A 19420-nucleotide genomic window follows, 5' to 3' on the forward strand; every position below is an offset into this window, starting at 1 on the left:
TTAAAATAGTTGTTGATTAATTCTATAATCGTTAGTTGTTGATTAATCAATCATTTTTGCCACAATATGTGCCCTGTGATTGGCTGACAACCATTTCATGGTGTATGTTGCCTTTCACTCAAAGTTAGCTGAGATATACTAGGATAGACTCCAGCTAACCCAAAACCGTAATGAAAACAAGCTCTATAGAAAATGGATGAATTGATGGATTACATCTGTTGCCACAATGTGTTGCGGTAGATGTCATTACTACAACACACCACTTTAGCAGACATGGTATCTGTAAACCTGACATTTTAACTTTACAATACACTTTTGTTCAAGATAGAAAGCTGCTAAATATTTAAATACATACTGCACCTATAATTTGTAGACACCTTTTCAGGATGGAAAAAAAAGTGGTAGTGCTACGCATTAGCTCTAATGACCTTTACTGTGATAACCACAATGTTTTGCAGCTGATATCATTACCACCTTATGTCTGTAAAATTGACATGGTGCCTGTAAAGCTGATTTTACAGTGGAGTTTGAATTTTAATTAGGTACAGCATTCTGGAGCAAAAACTTCTAAGTGGTTCAGTATTGCCGTGAATTGAGTTGGAGATCAGAAAATTAAAAACACAGAACAATCTAGGTTAGAGTACGCCTTGCATAGTGAGGACATATCCAAAAGAGATGCAAGATGAATACTAAATGTTCTTAGCCACTATGAGAGGAAACCCACAACTATGCAAACCACAGTTGACTGTAATGCATACTCTAATGCACACGCGTAATATTCCTTTCGTTTGTTTGTAAAACCCCACTGTTCATCTCAGCAGCAGATTGTTGGCTTAACTCTTTCATCCCTGCCGGTTGTTGTGCAACCTTGAAAACACAGCAGAACCTTAAATACGCTTGACTCTCACATCAAGAAGATACCACAGAGGGCTGTATTCTTTACATAGTGACAATCTTTGTAAATCAAGTTACTGTTTCATTGTTAATTTTTGCTTGGTCATTGTTATTAACTCATTCACTCGCTGCCATTTTCATTGAAGGAACCCCCTTTGCTCCGGGCTGTTGATTGATTTCGCAAGGCCCATAGAATATTGTGTTCTATTGCTATAAAAACGTGGAACCTAGCAAAAGAAAGATTAGAGTATCTTCTTTCATCAGGAAAAAAAAGTAGGGACGCACGTTAAAATCAGTGGCCGATAATTATAGGCAATTCTTGACCAATTTTACGTCAAACAGGTAAAACAGATTATAAAGAAATCCGCAGATAATTATCGGCAATTATTGACCAATTCGACAACATACAGATGAACCAGATAATAAAGAAATCCGCTAATAATAATAGACTTGCCTCGTTGGTCCATCTGTTGTTGTGCCCAACTCCTCAACCCCTCCCCTTTCTTATGGTAGTGTTGCATATTTGTGATGTCATAATGCGCACAAGCTTGTGTTGACAGAAGATGCATCATGGCGACATGGCAGTCACCAGTGTTGGCTTTCTATACTCTGTCTCCCCAAAATGTTACCCTCACAGTTTTTTGTTGCATTTTTTAAACATGACTGTTTTGTTTTGGCAAACTCAAGATGAGTTACTGGTTGTTTTTGAAGCAGAGATATCAATACATTTCAGCTTCATGGTGCTTTACACAACGTTTGTATTTGTACAAGTATATTTGTATTCAAGTTAATTTTGCAAACAATTATCGGCTTACTTATCGGTTATTGACATTGACACTTTCCAAATTATCTGTTTATTGGTATCGGTTGAAAAAAGCATCATCGTGCATCCCTAAAAAAAGTATATTTCTATCTGTTTCCGATTTGCAGCAATTAGCATTAGAATATAGCTAAGTTTCATCATTATTCACAAATCTGCTTAAAAACTGTGGGTAAATCAGCTTGTTTTCAACATGGCCCTGGTTGAGCTCTTATACTCTGCTGCCACCCGCTGGCTGTTTTTGTAATAACTACCATTTCTTCAACCGTTTTGTGCAGTTGAGAAGCTGCATTAAATCCTTCTGTATGCTCTAGCATAAAAACAAAACAAAAAAAACGCATGAATACAACTTAAAACATTTCAAATAGAAATTATTTATACGTTTTTGGGAGCAAATGAGTTCTAAATAAACTTGCATAATTATAGTGTTTCAATGAAATTTGTCTTAATATTTTTTTTTACGTGTTTGAACATTTTATTCTCTTGTACCAAATAAACAAATGATTGTACTAATTGTCATTTCAATTATTACCAAATCAATCGTGATATAATCAAGCAGCCCTATCTCAAACTGCATGCAAGTTTCATTTTGTGCTTTACAGATGTCTGGGAATGTTGTAGGACCGTTAGCCTTCAGTGCTGCGTGGAGAACTGCGTAAATTGGCTCCTAAATGTGTTTGTGTGTGTATGGTAAGCCTTATGGACTCCAGAGGATTCTGTATACAACATTTCCCATATATAGTCTCAGTTATCGAAAATGGATTAACCCTTTTTTACGTTTTCCCTGAGGTTGTAATGTCATGGGTGTGCTTGTGTGTTGTGTCGGCGTTGAGAGTAATACTGAGGGGGTGATTTGCTGTGGCTATTTGGTTTAAAAAGTTTGCCTGCCTGGTAGCTGGCTTGTTAAAATATGTGCGTGAAGAGTCGTAACTCAAAGGTTGGTCTGGCTTACAGGTTTCGTGTTGTTGCTGTCCAGTTTTGTATAAGGATAAACACTCGCTGACAAGGGCAGACCTGTGTCGTCGTCTGGCCTGTTTTAAGAGTTGCCCCGCCCCCATTGCCATTCGTGGCCACAATAGAAAGTTGTTTGAGAAAGGGGCCGAGTGTCTAACTTGCTTGACCACACAGACATAAATTTCCATTAAGAAGTCTTGAATTCCTTCGCACCCTGAAATACGACAGAGCTCAAGCTTGCTTTTGACTTTAGAAGACAATTGACATTCTCTCACACGTTTTCACATTTTGATTCCAAAGTGGGTGAATGATTGAGGCAGATTTGGCAAGAGGCGCTGAAAGGAGTTCTGCAGATGAAGAGGATAGACACGTTACTTCAGAAACTGGAAAGAGGACGGGAAAAAACTAAATCTCGATGTATTGATTTACGCTTCTGCTGCAGGCTATTTAGTCAGATTGAGAGGGTGAGGGTGCTGTGTTATCTTTTCTCCTTCATGGATCAATCAGATGATGTGTAGTGATAAGACTGTGGATTACACTGCCATTTACACACTACCTAAGCATGCGTGTGCGTAAGAGAAGATTGTGTTCCTGCTACCTTCCTCTGGAGACTTTCATTAATGCACACGGACGCCCCTTCAGCTTATAGGTAATCAATCAAACATCTCGTCTGACGAACTATCTTTTATTCACTTGTTCATTTTATGGACATGTTTGGAGGTTGCCAAACTCATCACACATGCTGTTATGGACCTGTAACAGCAAACAAGGTGCTTCCCAAACTGTTAGGACAATATCAGAAACACAAATTTGTCCAAAATGTCTTGGTAAGATAAGGAATTAAAATACAGGACAAAAAAAAAAATGCAGTAGTAGTGTAGACTTGACTGTTGATTGTAGAAATGTAAATGAAATGAAACAAGTGCTCAACTCTATACTAAATATCAATACCACTAGTACTTTTGCTAGATACAAATTTCCTAGAAAACGGTGACAGATCATTTTAAAGAAAAAACTTTATATTCCAAATACAGTATAGCATTTTTCCTTAAAATTGCATGACATTAATGCCGTCCACCCCCCCTCCCCTATTTGTTCATTAAATACATATTTTGTGTAGAACGCAAGATGAAATGAATTTAAATAAATGCAATAATTGTTAATGGGCATCTGCCATACATGTGTGCCATATGTTTGTGATTGTAAAATGGCCAGAAAAGAGTGGCTGATACTGGTATCAAAAGCCGTCGCGGCAAGTACGATACCTTGAAATAGGGCCAGGTATTGGGCCAATACCAATACCTGGTATCGGTACTCACCCATCCCTAGTTGATTAATCACACCTTGAAGCAGTGGAATTAAGATGTAAAACTAATTAATTTTAAACAGTTTTTTTAAAATAAATAAATAAAGGCTTATATTTTATCCACAATATAGTCCCTATTAATTTTGCATTTTACATGTCTATAGCATATATTCCTTTTGTAAATTTACCAAAATAAAATTTTAGATTTTCATATCACATCAAAAGTGCATTTAGAGTATATACTATAATAAAATATTCAGCACAAATAAGCACCATTGACAAGCTACCAATTGTCTCTGTGACTTAGAGACAGAATGGCTGCTCCCCAATAAAAAAAATAAAATAAAATAAAAGTTACCCCAAATAGTTTCTTGCGTTTTTGGCTGAACATAGAACAATGAACAAAAAGTAGAAATGTGCTTTTTGTTGGACAGCAACCAACATGTGACTGTGTGCAAGCGCGCTAACTGTTTAAGGCGTCATATGGGTCAGCGGAGTGCCCGGGGTGATAGTCTCTCCATAACACTGGAATGCTCCAGATATTGTCACATGGTCACCAGCATGTCTGAGCACTTCACAATAAGCTTCAGCACGAAAGGGCTCTGTCTGGAAGGGGGGGGGGGGGGGTGCATTTCTGAATGGGCTACATTTGAATGGGCCACTTAACATGTAGGAGCATCACGGAAAGTTGATAGTTTAAGTGGAATGATGCAACCTCAGACTATTCTGCTGTCCTACGTTTTGTGTGGAAACCAATGAGGAGCAGTTTTTTTTAATACCCTTATTTCTTTCAAGGGTGCCTTGTAGGGGGTATTGGGGTCAAATTGTCAACAATGCAAGGTGTAATACAATCCATCTGAATGGGATTCTGAGGGGTTTGTTAAACCCATCTGTAGCCTCTTGATCACAGCTCCACGTTGTTTACCTTTTTTACCCACCCAACCCAACTGTTGCAGCAACTTTGTGCATTGTTTGTTACACATTATCATTACCACGATCAGATAATTTGGTGCATGGATGTGCTATTGTCTGGGGGGGATTTATAGAACTCTGCAATAGAGCCTTAGTTTTTGTTACAAAAATCGGAATTCTAATTTTAATGGATTATTTTTCCACTCTTCACACAGAGAAAAGTAACATTATTCAAAGCAGGTTTTGCCCCCCCCCCGCCCCCCCCCCCCCCATCTGCGATTGGCATTCTTTTCTATTCTGCAAAAAATACTTTGAAATTATCTTTGTCCAGTATTTTTGTCCAACGTTAACTTGCATTAACTTCCAAAGAAATAATAGAAATAAATTCTACAGATTGTGAAATTACTTTCTTTCTCCTGTTTATCAAAACATCCAGTATGCATCGATCCTCAAAGAATAAAATTTTTACAAATGTTCAACAATTTAACAAAATTGACTGTCAAACTGCATAAATTAAAAAGTGTAGTTCCTCATGCAGTTGTTCAAAATATGCAAAATATTTGCAGCTTTGAAGGGCATACCTTGAGTCAACATTTTCCAACGTTCATAAATCATTGCTTTTCCAATGGGTACCATGTCTTTGAAATGGTTCATCGTGCTTGACTGATTGCTTTCCTCAAGGCGACTTTCTTGTCGTACGTAAAACGATGTAAAGAATCGGACGACATCTGTCGATTCATTCTTGCATTGAGTCTGTTTAGACTTTTTTTGTTGTTGAAATAGTTGCTGGATGGCTTGGAAAAGAAAAGGTGATTCATTGATAAAATGAATTGGCCACCCAGCCATTACACCATGCACTTGAACAAAGGCAGCTTCCAGTCTTTCAAAGGTTGATTCTTGCCATTCCACTTTGTCCCTCCATGATTAAACTGTTTCTATAGAACAGTGACAAATGGTAAAAATTAAAAAATGCCGGCATTTACAGACCGTGTAAAAGATCATAGTCCTCATCTTTAAGGCATCCCGTACCTGTTTATGAGGATGTTAAAACACTGTGTCCACTCAATATAAAGCACTTTGTTTCCTTTATCAACAGGGCAATTGTTTGTAAATCCTATCGACATATTATAAAATAATTTGTCTTGTTTTCTTTCCGCAGCCTTTGCAGATTGACGACAACTTCTGTGGCCAGGACTTCAACCAGCCTCTGGGCGGAACCAGCACCATCGAGGGCATCCCCCTCTTCCTGGACAAAGAAGACGGCATGACCTCGGTGGCAGCGTATGACTACCGTGGAAACACCGTAGCTTTTGTTGGCACGCGCAATGGCAAACTGAAAAAGGTATGGATGATATACATTGTCTTTTCGTCAAACTGATAGAACAGTAGAGTTTTTTTTAGGATCATCACTTTGTGAATAAGACAATTTCATGCTTGTCTTTTAATCTCTTCTTGCAAAAATGCCCCCCACCCCAATTCTTACCCCACCACACACATATATACACACACTTGAATGCAATGATTTAATGTGCAGCCAGACTCATTTTCCTCATGACATTTCAGGGCCGATTTGAAGCCCGTTAGTTTAACGAGCCGTTTGCAGCAAGTCTGTGGCTTTGACCTCATTGATTGTCATGTAAGTCACGCCAGATGTAAAATATTACTCTCACCACATTCTGTCTTGCCTCTAATTTTAAGAGCTCACTTTTGATCAATCCATTGGCAGTGAAACTTAAAAACTCTTTGCTTTCTTCAGCTATGTGATCAATTAAAAAGATGACTGATAGAAGTGACCTGCATAACAACTTGTGTGTGCGCGCGCTTATGGGCTTTGTCCATGAATGTTCACACACATGGGAGTCATGGTTACTAGTTAGAATTTACGCCAGTCTCCCTCTGTTCCTGTCAACAATTAAATATCATGAATATATTATTAACTTAGTTGTTTGAGCACTTACTTGTGTATGCATGTAGCGTTTGCCACTCACACTGTGTATTTTGGTATTTGCCATGTGGTGTTCAGGAGTGAGTGAGGGAGGAGAACAATGCATGTTGGACTATGATTTAGTGTTGCACATTTGTCAAAATGACAGCTATTCACTGTCTTTACTTTGCTATTCTTGTGGCCTTCTTCTGTGTGATTGTACTCTCTGCTTGATAGATGTGTGTGTACATCACTTTAGTGAATAAAGTGGGTTTATGGATGTACACATGCATTCACACAATAATTCCACTATTGATTACTTCTAAAGTTGAGATATAATAAATAACTAGAAAAATTTCCGCGGAAATTTTGAATGGGCCTGCTGACTCACCTGGAAACACGCAATAAAAATAAAATTTAAACCGATGAAATCGGTCAAGAAATGTGGAAGTTAACCATAATCAACATCAACTAAAAGTATCTCACTGTCCCTTTAAGAAACATGCACATTCACGCACACACATTTGATTTTAAGTTGTTAGGAGACGTCACGCACCAACATTCCATTGATTTTGTATAGGATTACGCTCACCTCAAACAAAAGCCTCTCACGACTTAACGGTTAAAGATGCAGATTCCAGAAATGGCTCGTTAGAACGACAAGGGTTTGGGGAACGCGAGCATGTTCTCAGTTTTTTAATCGGATGAAAAATGACCAAATGAGAGCAGGTTGAAAACTTATGATTGATCGAAAATGAAGAGGGAAAAACGGCGAAATTAACATGGAGGAGATAGGCGCGAAAGTCCGACTTCTCCTCGCTTAAAGTGAAAATAAAGGTACTAAATGACACCTTAGCCAAATAAAACTTAGTTTTTCAGAAAGCAGACCCTTGTCACTACAGAATGTGTGAATTTGATGTCTAGTGAGACTTTTTCATCAACATTTTTCCCCACCAAAATTGAAGAGGACCGGTTATGTGTTAATTCTTTTGACATTTAATGCTACGAGGATGTCTTCAACATTTTTGATCCACTGCACATGCTCATCTTTTCTTTTTCTAATCAATTAGTTGCATAATTTAAAATGAAAAAAAAATTGACCCTGATAGTTTGACATGAACAAATATTCTAAATGTGATACACAAACATTCATTAAATGCGTTACTTTAATGCATGAAATTATGTTTATTGCTAAAACACAACCTGTGCTACCTTAAACGTAGCCATCCGCTGTCACGCTAAAGGCTAATCTATGGTCAAAATTAAAAGTACGATTAATCTGTGTTAATTTATGATTAATGCGATGCTTTTTTTGTGATTAATTAATCAATTAACGCTTTAACTTTGACAGCACTAGTTTTAATACAACCAAGGCAAAATGGTTGTTGGACGTTGGTTTTCATAGTATGACTTTAGAGCATTTACAAAGACTGCCATGTGACATTAAAATATTTTAAACTCCCATTTAACCCTATAAAGCCAAACGTATCATATTAAATACAAGACATTATGAAACCTCTATTTCATGAGTATAATATAATTTTTTCCCAATAAAACTTAAAACCCTGACATATATGATTTGACACATGCATTGCACGGATAATCCATTAGAGGGCAGTAGAACCAAGCTGATGGCTTTTCCAGCGACCTTGCAAGATCGCCCCGATTGAGAAAGGAGAGACACCTATATTTATTAACTCATTCACTTCTAGCCATTTTCACTTAAGCAAATCCCCTTCGCTCCTGACTGATTTTGCTAGGCCCACAGAATATTGTGTTCTATTGCTATAAAATGGAACCTACCAAAAGAAAGATTAGAGTCTCTTCTTTCATCAGGAAAAAAAATTAGGGATGCACGTTAAAATCAGTGGCCGTTAATTATCGGCAATTATTGACCAATTCGACGACATACAGATGAACCAGGTAATAAAGAAATCCGCTAATAATAGACTTGCCTCGTTGGTCCATCTGTTGTTGTGCCCAACTCCTCAACCCCTCCCCTCTCCTATGGTAGCGTTGCATATTTGTAATGTCATAATGCGCACAAGCTCGTGTTGACAGAAGATGATTTCTATCCGTTTACGTTTTGCAGCAATTAGCATTAGAATATAGCTAAGTTTCATCATTATTCACAAATCTGTTTAAAACAGTGGGAAAAGAACTTTTTGCAACATGGCCCTGGTTGATCTCTTATACTCTGCTGCCACCTGCTGGCCGTTTTTGTAATAATTACCATTGCTTCAACCATTCTCTAGCATAAGAAAACATAAAATAAAAACGTTGTCATTGGGAGCATGGCAATATTTAAAATAAAACATATTTATTTTACGTTTGATATGCCTGTTTATCATTATAATTTTGACAGTTTGAAATGTACGAATTTAAAACATTGCGACCGGATGTATCAAATATGACACAAATCAAAAGTCACATGTGGAAATTGATTTTCAAAAAAATATATTGTTTGTTCAAAAGGACCACAAAAAAAACTCTATTTACAAAGAGTCAGAATTTTCTCTCAGATATTTCATGGTCCAGGCTTTATAGGGTTAATCATTTGAAGAACAAATGTTCACCCTCCTTAAACTGTTTGTGTTTCATTGTTATATTCAAATGATCTCATCATTAAAATAGTGCAGTGTTTTTAGCTACTGACAGTTTTGTGGGGGTTCATGCTGAAAATACAGAGGCTGTCCCTGTTCTTTATGCTTTCCCCTGAAGAACACTGCTGTATAGCCATGTTTATATAGCCATGCCTGAAGGCTTCTCAAAAGGGGGGAGTAAGAATATCTGTAGAATGGATGAATGAGATTTCTAGGGGGCATTTTTCTGGTGTTTTGTACAGTCACACTTTTAGAGAAAGGGTATGAAAAGATTGATGGGAAGCAATTACACTCACAATGCAGGTAGGAAAAAAATCCCATACAATTGTATTCATCCATATATTTCCCTGTTCTTATTTTTATCAAAATAATATTTTACCTGTGATATATTTTCTCATTTGGCTTGTTGAGTGAGAAAGAGAGCATCTAGATGAAGGATTTAAGCGATGAAGGTGGAGTCCACTGGTGTGATTAACTCATTGCAGCGGTCATCTGGATTCTGCTGTGGTCAAGGACACAGTGGTGGGCCAGCCATACGCCGCATTTAATATTTCAGATTAAAAGTCTCTATTTCATTTGGCTGTTTCATTATCTGGAACTGTTCGATTTGGCCTGACATTGGCCAGCGTGTCTGCTCATCTGTCAGCTTCCTAGCTTACATACCGTCTTAGTTGCAGATCATGCCATGTCTGACTTGGCAAAGACTCAGTGCTAATGAGCTGTCGTCTCTGTTTATCTGGGAGTTATTTGTTTAGACACCTTGGCACTTTAGAGCCAGTTAAGCTCTCAAAATAAAAAATAATAATAATATATACCTGTACAGAGATGATGACATGAAATAAACTGTCAATAATATCAATGGAAGTTGAAATGTAGTGGAGCTAGTCTGGAGTACAAATACTTTATTTATTTCACTGTGCTTAGGTAGAATTCTTAGATATCTGTGCTTTACTTAATTATTCCTAACTATATTAATTTACTCCAATGTAGGTACGTAATCAGGAAGCATCATGAGATGGCTAGGCTAACATTAGTCTTCAGCTAACATACAGATCTTTCACTATTAAGTATGGGAAATTACTATTGATACGACTGATACTTTTATTTAAATATTACGTTACGCATGATACTTTATACAAGACTGAGTGGAACCTCTCGTAAATGTCCAGAATTGCCTGTGAGGTCATAGAATGTGAATTTTACAGACATTTTCTGTAAAAATAATCCTCTAAATGTCGGACAAATTTTCAGGGGTTGAATCGCGGTGATGCATGACCTATGCAAATCCGAGAACATTTATTCAGAAAATCCTCTCTCATGCACGACACCATGCGAGACCTCAGACAATCAAGTTCAGGGAGCATCAATGGACTAACTTTGCATGTCTTTTCTTGGATTTTTGTGGTTTAAGTAAGTAGATTCGCATTCTATACAGTAAGGCTCTTTTTGCCCTTGTGTCCTGTACTTTTGTTAAGGTAAAGTGATTTTTGTCTTATGTCATACAATGGGTACCACCTTCTTTCATTTTTGTTTGTTGTAAATATGGAAAATGTTAATTTCCAACGCTCATCACACGCAAGCTAAGAACTCTTGTCTTGCTACTGACAGTGGTTATATAATTATTATCACAATCTAAAAATGTTAATTAAAATATTGCTAGTAGATTATTTGTATTTTCTAGGGATGTTCAATACCACTTTTTTTCAGACTGATACCACTACGAGTCCTCAACTCAAGTAGTCACTGATGCTTATACCAAGCACCAATATATTAGTACTTTTTATACATCATAATTTAAAGAAAGACCTATATATCCCAATATTGCAATTTCTTTAAAATTGCATGAAATTAATGGCAATTTTCTATGCTTCAAATATTTAATTTCTATTTCCTGATCATAAAATGGCCACAAGGGGTGTTAGCTGTCGTTGTGAGTACCACTACCCTGATGCCCAATACTCGCCCATTCCTAGTATTTTCATTAGTTTTTATTGGAAACAAACAGGTCGACCAGCGCAAAGGATTGTGTTTGACTGTAAAAGGTTCCCCTGTATTTCAGCTTGCTTAGCTTTGTTAATTTTATTTGGTGGTGGCGGTGTTGAGGGGGCGTTCAATGTGAGCCATCTGCTGTGTGTATGTGGCCAGTGAGCCAGGTGGCGGGTGATCCCCATGGTTGTGCCAGGCTCAGTTGGGTTGGTGCTGAGGTTCTTCCCTGTGCACTCAACCTGGATGGAAGTAAAGAAAAGTAGAGATGAAAAATAACACTGCACTTGAAAACTTTTACATCTTGTTCCGTTTTTATACAAAAGTGCTGTGTTTTCCTCTCGTCAATCCATATGGATTGAGAAGGAAAGAGACAATCTGCCATTCTGTGCTGCTGTAACAGGCAGAGTGAAGGTCTGGGATCCACGGTCCTCTACAAAAATAATTTGGGCAAACATCGGCTCAAATGCATGTACTAAATGTAGCTGACATGGTGTCAAATTTTTAATACATTCTAATTACTTTTAATTCCGTGTTAACTTGTGTGTTATTAAACTATGACATTGCATGTGTATATTGCAATGTGAAGCAAATTGGTGTATTCCACTGGGGCCACTCTTGTCACCATTGTATGGTTTAATTTAGTGATAATATACTGCCACATTTTGTGCTGACCTGTCAAACTCCCTAGTGTGTGATTGAGTGTGTTCACATGTATTTGTGTTGTTTGTATCTTGATGCCCATCCAACATAATCTATGCACTATTAAATGCACAGTGGATGCTTACACTAATAGTAGGTTGAAGTACATTATTTTGTACTTTATTCAAGAAGATCGCTAATAAAGCAACATTCTGGTAGTTTTGCTTTGATAAATTGCTTAAATAGTCAAATAGAAATGCCTCTTAAGAAGTTAGATCCCATGTGTGGTTGGTGTGCATGTGTCATCTTTTGGCTTGAGCCACTGAGCCACGAGTTGTTTGACCCGGGCAGCAGCACAGAGGTTGGCTTTGTGCAGGCGTTTGTTGGCCCTCGGTCATTAGTTCACACAACTGCATGTGGTCGCACGCACACAGACACATGCACGCACGCACACACGCACGCAAGGAACGGATGAAAGTGAGACGGGAAATGCAAAGAATGATGAAAGGGATCAGAGTGCTCAGACTAACTACTTAAGACAAAAACAGATAATTTACACTTTGCTTAAGTACATCTTTTTCCAGTTAATTTAACTCCTTCCCACAGCGCCATCAGTCATCCAATCTTATCAGGATGTTCCCAAATTAACAGCAAAATGTGTCATTTTCTCCTGTTATTTCTTTTTCCTCTTGACGGCGCAGAGTCTTAATGGCATTTTCTTATTAGATACAGCCCAGTTAAGCCATAATGCGGGTGTGACAAGTCAAGCATGTACAGTATGTCTCCTCTCTCTCTCTCTGTTGCTATCTCTTTTTATTTATTTCAATCTCTCTCACTCCCACTCAAACAAGAGTTCTCTCTTGGCATCCAATCTTGAATCAAATCAGCTCAATCACATGAAGTCACAAGCTATCTGCTCTAAAGCATGCTGTATACAGGCTAAAAAGGGGCACGCAGTAGGTGAGTAATGCTGCTGCAGCATACCACACCATCGCATACCATATATTTTTAATAGATGGACTCAGGATTTCAATTTTCTCTCTATATATATATATTTGTATATCAAGATAATTATTCCATAAAGAAGTATTATTATTATTATTATTATTTTTTTTTAACAAAAGTTTTAAATAACACTTGTTGCTCTGACCATAATATACAACCCCTTAGCCAAACAATAAAGCATGACAGTAGAATGAACCAATCATCGTTGACGTGACGTCATAAAAGCGACTTGTGGAAGTCAACACGTATTCTTTTGAAATAAATGCTTTCAGTGGCATCACCTGCTGGGGTTTTGTCTTCTTGGTCATTTAAAACTGATTTTAATGCTGAATAAAACAAATTATCATCTTTCTCGTGCACCATTTTTAATCTTATGAGGATGGACTTCCGCCGCCCAAGAGTTACATTGCTCACCAAGAATATGTCACAGCAAAGAAACATTTTGAACCGGGCCGAGCCGCGGTCGACGGCGGAATGTCCAAACCCATTACTTTGTGCAGAAAGAAAGCAGGTTTGGCTTTCGAGGCTAACAACCCCCCAAAATATGGAATTACTGCTCCTGAAGGATGAACATGATTTCAATTTTTAATTTTGGAGAAAAAAGGAAAATCATGTATTTTCCACAAAATATTTGTTATTGAAAATGTCATCCTTCTTGATTAAAGAAATGCAGGTGTTTGTTTTAGAACTAGAAATTACAAACTGATTACAATTGTTTTCTTCTTAGAATTGTGTGATTCTATTGTTTCTCTACTTGCTCAAAAAATTTGAGTGATTACAACCATTTTATTTGTTGAATTTTGTAATGTTTTTTTAATTTTTATTTTTTATTAAGTCTGAAGGGTGTAACATTATTATTTAAAAAAATATATATATCTTGTGGAACATGCGTAATTTGACTTTCTCCAAAATTTAAAGGGACAGCAATGTGAAAAATCCACTTTTTGGAGCTTTTAGCCATGATAAAAATGCTAATTCTTCACCAAAAACATCACAGAAGTGGTGTTTTCCTCCATTCGCCCCTGTATGAGAAATTCTAGGTCATTCTGCTCTCCAAGCACCAGCCCCTCCAAACCTGAGAAAACAAGATGTTGGAACTTTTTGACCTCATTAGGTGCAGCCCCACCCCTGCACCGTCTAAATGCACGCCCACTTTCTCTGAGTCCTCCATGCTCACAGAATAGTGATAAAAGTAGCATTTATCAGTAAACTTTCTGTCCAAAGGAATTCAAAGCAATCAATTATCCTTCACACTTGCAATGCCAAAGTGCAATGACAATTGGCCGTCTTAAAATCCTAAGTTCTGGCTGAAAGTTGTGTAAACTACTAACAAAACTTTATGCAATGAACAAACTGAACAAATGGTGTAGTGGTTAGCATGCTCGTCCTCTCTGCAGCAGGTCTGCGGTTCGTGACCCACTTAGGGTTGTCTTTTTTTCCTTATTTTCTTTCTTCCCTCTTCTCCCCTCCTCCTCCACTACGATTCTTTGCGGCAAGGAGCCGTTTTGTTTTAAATGTTTATTGAAGAATTGAACATCCATCCAATTTCCACATGTAAAGAAGATGCGGTTGTACTACAACGACTGGCCGGTCTTGCGTGGCCACACAGCGCTCCTTGGCAGCAGTCGGCTCGGACGAAAGGGGCACGTCAAACACACGGGGAAAGGCGGGGTTTTCCTGAACTGGGCGTTTTACTTCCGCATTAGAATAGCCAGTAAAATACCAAATATTTCATAACAAATTACATTACCATGGTATTAAAGGTATAGTTAACTGTGAAAGGACATCCGACTTCCGGGTTTCACACATCAGCGTCGTTCCAACATTCGCACCCCCACCCCTACGTTCCCCAACCGCGCGCTCCCGCCGATGCACAGGGTGTTTCAACTCTTTGAAATGCTTCGGACAACTGAGACAGACACACTATAGTGCACTACACACTCGCACCCGTCGACGGGAACACACAACAAAGGCGGAAGCGCCCACACGTCACAAACAGGAAACGGAAACAAAGCTGATGTGTGTAAACCAGGAAGTCGGAAATCCCGCCTCCTCCGTGGCATATACCCCATTGCATTACATTGCAGAGGTATTTTATCGGGACTCAAAACCTTTTACCATACTCATTTTCCTTTTTTCGATACGCTTCAAAATCCACACCTTCCAAGCGCAAACATTTTATTTTGCGAATTTTGGGCCCTTTTTTCGAATTTCTAGCGTTTCCATTTATTTTCGCATTTCTTGAAACGTCGAATAAAAATGGGTGGATGAAAACCCCACATTTGACTCGGACTTGGGGTGCACAAAAATATGATTGGGGCATCCCTAATTTATTATTAGAATAATGTTTGCCAGGGGTTGTAGTTAGAGACTGAATTGACAGCACCTCTGCTGATGACAGTTAAACAGTGCAGTCTAATTTCCCGCCATTAATGTAGTAATAATATGTAATAATAATTAGGAACAGTCATCGGCACACACACATAATATTCTCCAAATTGTGAATATTCATTTAGTGTAGAATTTGTCTACATTTTATTCACACAATGACTAATACTTAATATGAACAACACAAATATAAGTGGTTTACTACTATAAGCTTATGCATGACTTAAAGCCAATCTCATTCTTATTTAAATTGCCATTGTGTAACCACAGTTATGAATTAATAACACATCTTCTTAACATTGTCTCTCTGCCTGCTTCTGCTCTCTCATTTTCAGTTTCATCTGCTGCTCACATATTCTCTTTCCACTCTCTCTGCTCGTAATCAATGATTCCGATTTCTCTCTTGATAATGTGAGTGTTATGTATGCGTGGAGGTGTCATGCAGTGATAGTCCCCCATAATCATTTTCTCCAATTAAAGCACAAGTCTGGCAGCACATACATACTTAGATGTAGTAGATGTTAGCGGAACCTACATACATATCAGATGCCCTAACCTTCAACACATTTTAAATAATTAGTGTAACACTTTTGCTGTAAGGGTTGAGATTATTAAAGGCTCTTAAATAATTTAATTCCACACCATCTACTATGATACACGCTCACTCGCCCCCCCAGGCTCATTAAACTGCTTTCTCCAACTGTACCTTTTATCCTACAAACTTCTCATCTGCTTTAATGATCTATATTTCTACTGTAAATGAGCATTGGTTGCTTTGAGGGGCATTATTCATTGCTGAAAGTTAATTGTCCCCTTATCAAATTCTCACATTTACCTCCAAAATTCATTGACATCCATTTACCAGTTCCTCCAGTACACTCATGCAATCGCTTTCAAAGCACACGTACACACGTCATTGATGGGCACAGTTCATTCCCTGAAACTGTCATTGTTATTGCACTTTTACTCATTTCTGCTCTATGTGACTGCACAGCACTCACTCACTACTTTTGAATGCCAGCCGTAATTCACCACTTTCAAGGGTTAATGAGGCACAATGAAGAGACCAAGCGAGGGAGAGAGCCTGCGAAAAATATTTTAGAAAAGAGGAGATGAATAATAAATGTGTCAGGCTAGATTCCAATTTTAAAGGAAGATCAGATGAGTGGATTCAAGCTGGGATACTCGCACGATCCCAGCAAGGACCTGGACAGCATGTTTCTAGGTCATCTTCATCAGACATCACTATCCTTTCATAATAGTTCCATAGTAATGTTGTCCAATAGTGTGTTGTCTGGAGCGAGAGAAAACAACTAAATATCATCAATGCAATGTATCACAAATGACAGTTTTTAATCACATTTTGCATTAGAAATATAAATCAAACTTTTTAAAGTAATCATTTCATGTTTTGACACATTTTTAGGTTAAAGGTACTTAAATGTTAAAGAACGTGAACATATGCACTTTGAGTACACCGTGAGACTCATATATGTTGCTCTTAGCTGAGTAATGACTACATGCCGTCAATATTCAGGTTAAGATCAAAGTTCAGTTTTCTGAACAGTTACTCCTATATACATGGGGTTTGTAATCAATTGGAATATCCCCATCTAATTCGCAACACAGGGACAAAGTTATACATAATCTCTAGTTCTTACTTTCTACCATCAATAAAAAAAAACATAATTATATCAGTCACCATACTATTCAAGTTTGGTTTCCTCCTCGCGCCAAAAGTTTGCTGCTGTGCTGCATCAGAGTTTCTCCATTTTTGTTTACCATTGCTTGTTATTTCCGTGTGGTTGCGCGGCAGATGCACTGACTTATATTCACACATATGTGTGTGCACGCACGCACGCACACACACACACACTGGCAGTTTGCCATAGAAACAGAAAATAACGTGAAAATTCGGGTTACAAAAGGGGTTACCCAGGGGCCTAATTTAAATATAGTATATATATATATTTTTTCATGTTTATATGACCTTTCAAAACTTCAATCGACAAGTTTCAGGTTTTGAAAAGGTTATTGACTGCATATAAACATCCATCCATCCATTTTCTTAACCGCTTATCCTCACAAGGGTCGCGGGGGACGCTGGAGCCTATCCCAGCTGGCTTCGGGCAGTAGGCAGGGTACACCCCGGACTGGTTGCCAGCCAATCGCAGGGCACACAGAGACCAACAACCATTCACACTCACACTCACAATCACACCTATGGACAATTTGGAGTGTGAAATTAACCTGCCATGCATGTCTTTGGAATGGGGGAGGAAACCGGAGTACCCGGTGAAAACCCACGCAAGCACGGGGAGAACATGCAAACTCCACCCAGGAAGGCCGAAGCCCGGACTCGATCTCACGTCCTCTGCACTGGGAGGCGGACGTGCTAACCAGTCAGCCACCGTGCCGCCCGCATATACAAATATTTAATTAAATAATTAAATGTTACACAAACATTTGCATCAGCAAGGATGAGATGAAAATATTTTCATAATTCTAACTCAATAATTGTAGATATAAATTAAAAAGATTTTGATATGTTTTAAAGTACAATAAGTCAGATCTTTCAAAAATGTAAAAAAATACGTTCATGTAAACCGTAAATGTCAAGAAACCTTGGCCTTTAGAATTCTATTATCTATTACAAGTTATGGGAAAAAGTGATATTAAAATAATTGATTCATGGTTTTATGAATCGATATCAGGCTCGGAAAGGAAAATCAATTCAATGTCAATTTTTTTCTTTTTTTTTTTAACCCAGCCCTCTACAAACATTATATCATAGCCTACTATCAACCTGATGATGAGTCCAAAGAATATGTAATGTACAGAGCTTCACAGTGGGAAAGTTGGACGCTAGCAGTGTCCAGAGGGTCATGCGCAAGTAGCACAGTGGGCCGAGATTCCCTTTGGCCCGCACTCTCGCTACCTCCGCAATGTTTTAGCACACTTATTTCCTTGCAATTAAACCCAGCATCTCACCATGTATGTTTTGGCTTGGGGGAGTCTACCTTGGCTGCACACCCTCCATCAGCCCTTAAGTACCACATACTGAAACTACATAAACCTTTTAGTCTCAGCACAAGATTTTTGCATAGAGGTAGGACATGTGGGAATGGAACACATTTAGGTACTTGCTAACAGCTTCCTCCTCTCTATTACACCATATTTGGAGTGTAAATAACTGTGAATATGTTGGTATCAAATTAGGTAATCTAATGTGAAGAATGCAAACAGGCAGACACTGTTAGGGACGCAACAGAAGCAGGCTTTTCAGATTAGCCAATGCCAGACTAATAGATTTACAGTACATCATTTTGATGAGATCTTCTGGGGTAGAGTTGTCAGGATGATTACACTTTGTGCGCTCCTTTAGGAATACACGCTCATTTGTATACATACATTGTACACACAAGTATTTAATGTATGAAATTAAGGCATAGAAAAGGCTACAGATTTGGTTTGAATGTTTAGTTGTGGCTTCACGTGGATGACATATGCTTTGGGACTACTATATGTGAAGGGCACAGTGTTGAGAGTCTTTGTCTTATATGCATCAAGTATATTACCCATGTGGTATGGCTCCCTCGCATTCATCATTCCCACACAGTATAGTTAAATCTCGTGCTGTTTAACTAATTACTTGCCTACCTATAATTTAAATGCATAGCATACACTTTTTCACAGTAACACATTCCACCATTTCTACCTCCCATGTAACTTGCTGTCCTCACATTCTTCTGTGTATTTTAAGTAGAACACCTAGTCCTTGAACTACATGTGCTAAAGGCACCAAATGTTTGCTCACACCCAAAACTCCTTGCTACTCTTAAACCCACCCCTCTCCTTTGCTGGCCACAATGTGGAATAGATAATTTACCCCAAAATTTGCAACCAAAATACATATTTAGATGGACTACTTGGTTATTATCTCAAGGTACTTGCTTCCAGAGGAGGAGTACGTTTGTGCGAAAACACAT

General features: G+C 38.2%; 1 protein-coding gene across 1 annotated transcript in view; it reads left to right on the forward strand.

Annotated features, from left to right (window-relative positions):
- plxna1b (plexin A1b) overlaps positions 1-19420 on the forward strand; it is a 200459-nt gene that overhangs the window by 43373 nt on the left and 137666 nt on the right. The window contains exon 3 of the mRNA XM_086086176.1: positions 6046-6228. Coding sequence (XP_085942302.1) covers positions 6046-6228 — 183 coding nt within the window. The remainder of the gene's footprint in view (positions 1-6045; positions 6229-19420) is intronic.

Source organism: Leptonotus elevatus, chromosome 10 (genome assembly GCF_054856555.1).
Source record: "Leptonotus elevatus isolate MCC_2025b chromosome 10, RoL_Lele_1.0, whole genome shotgun sequence".
NCBI lineage: Eukaryota > Metazoa > Chordata > Actinopteri > Syngnathiformes > Syngnathidae > Leptonotus > Leptonotus elevatus.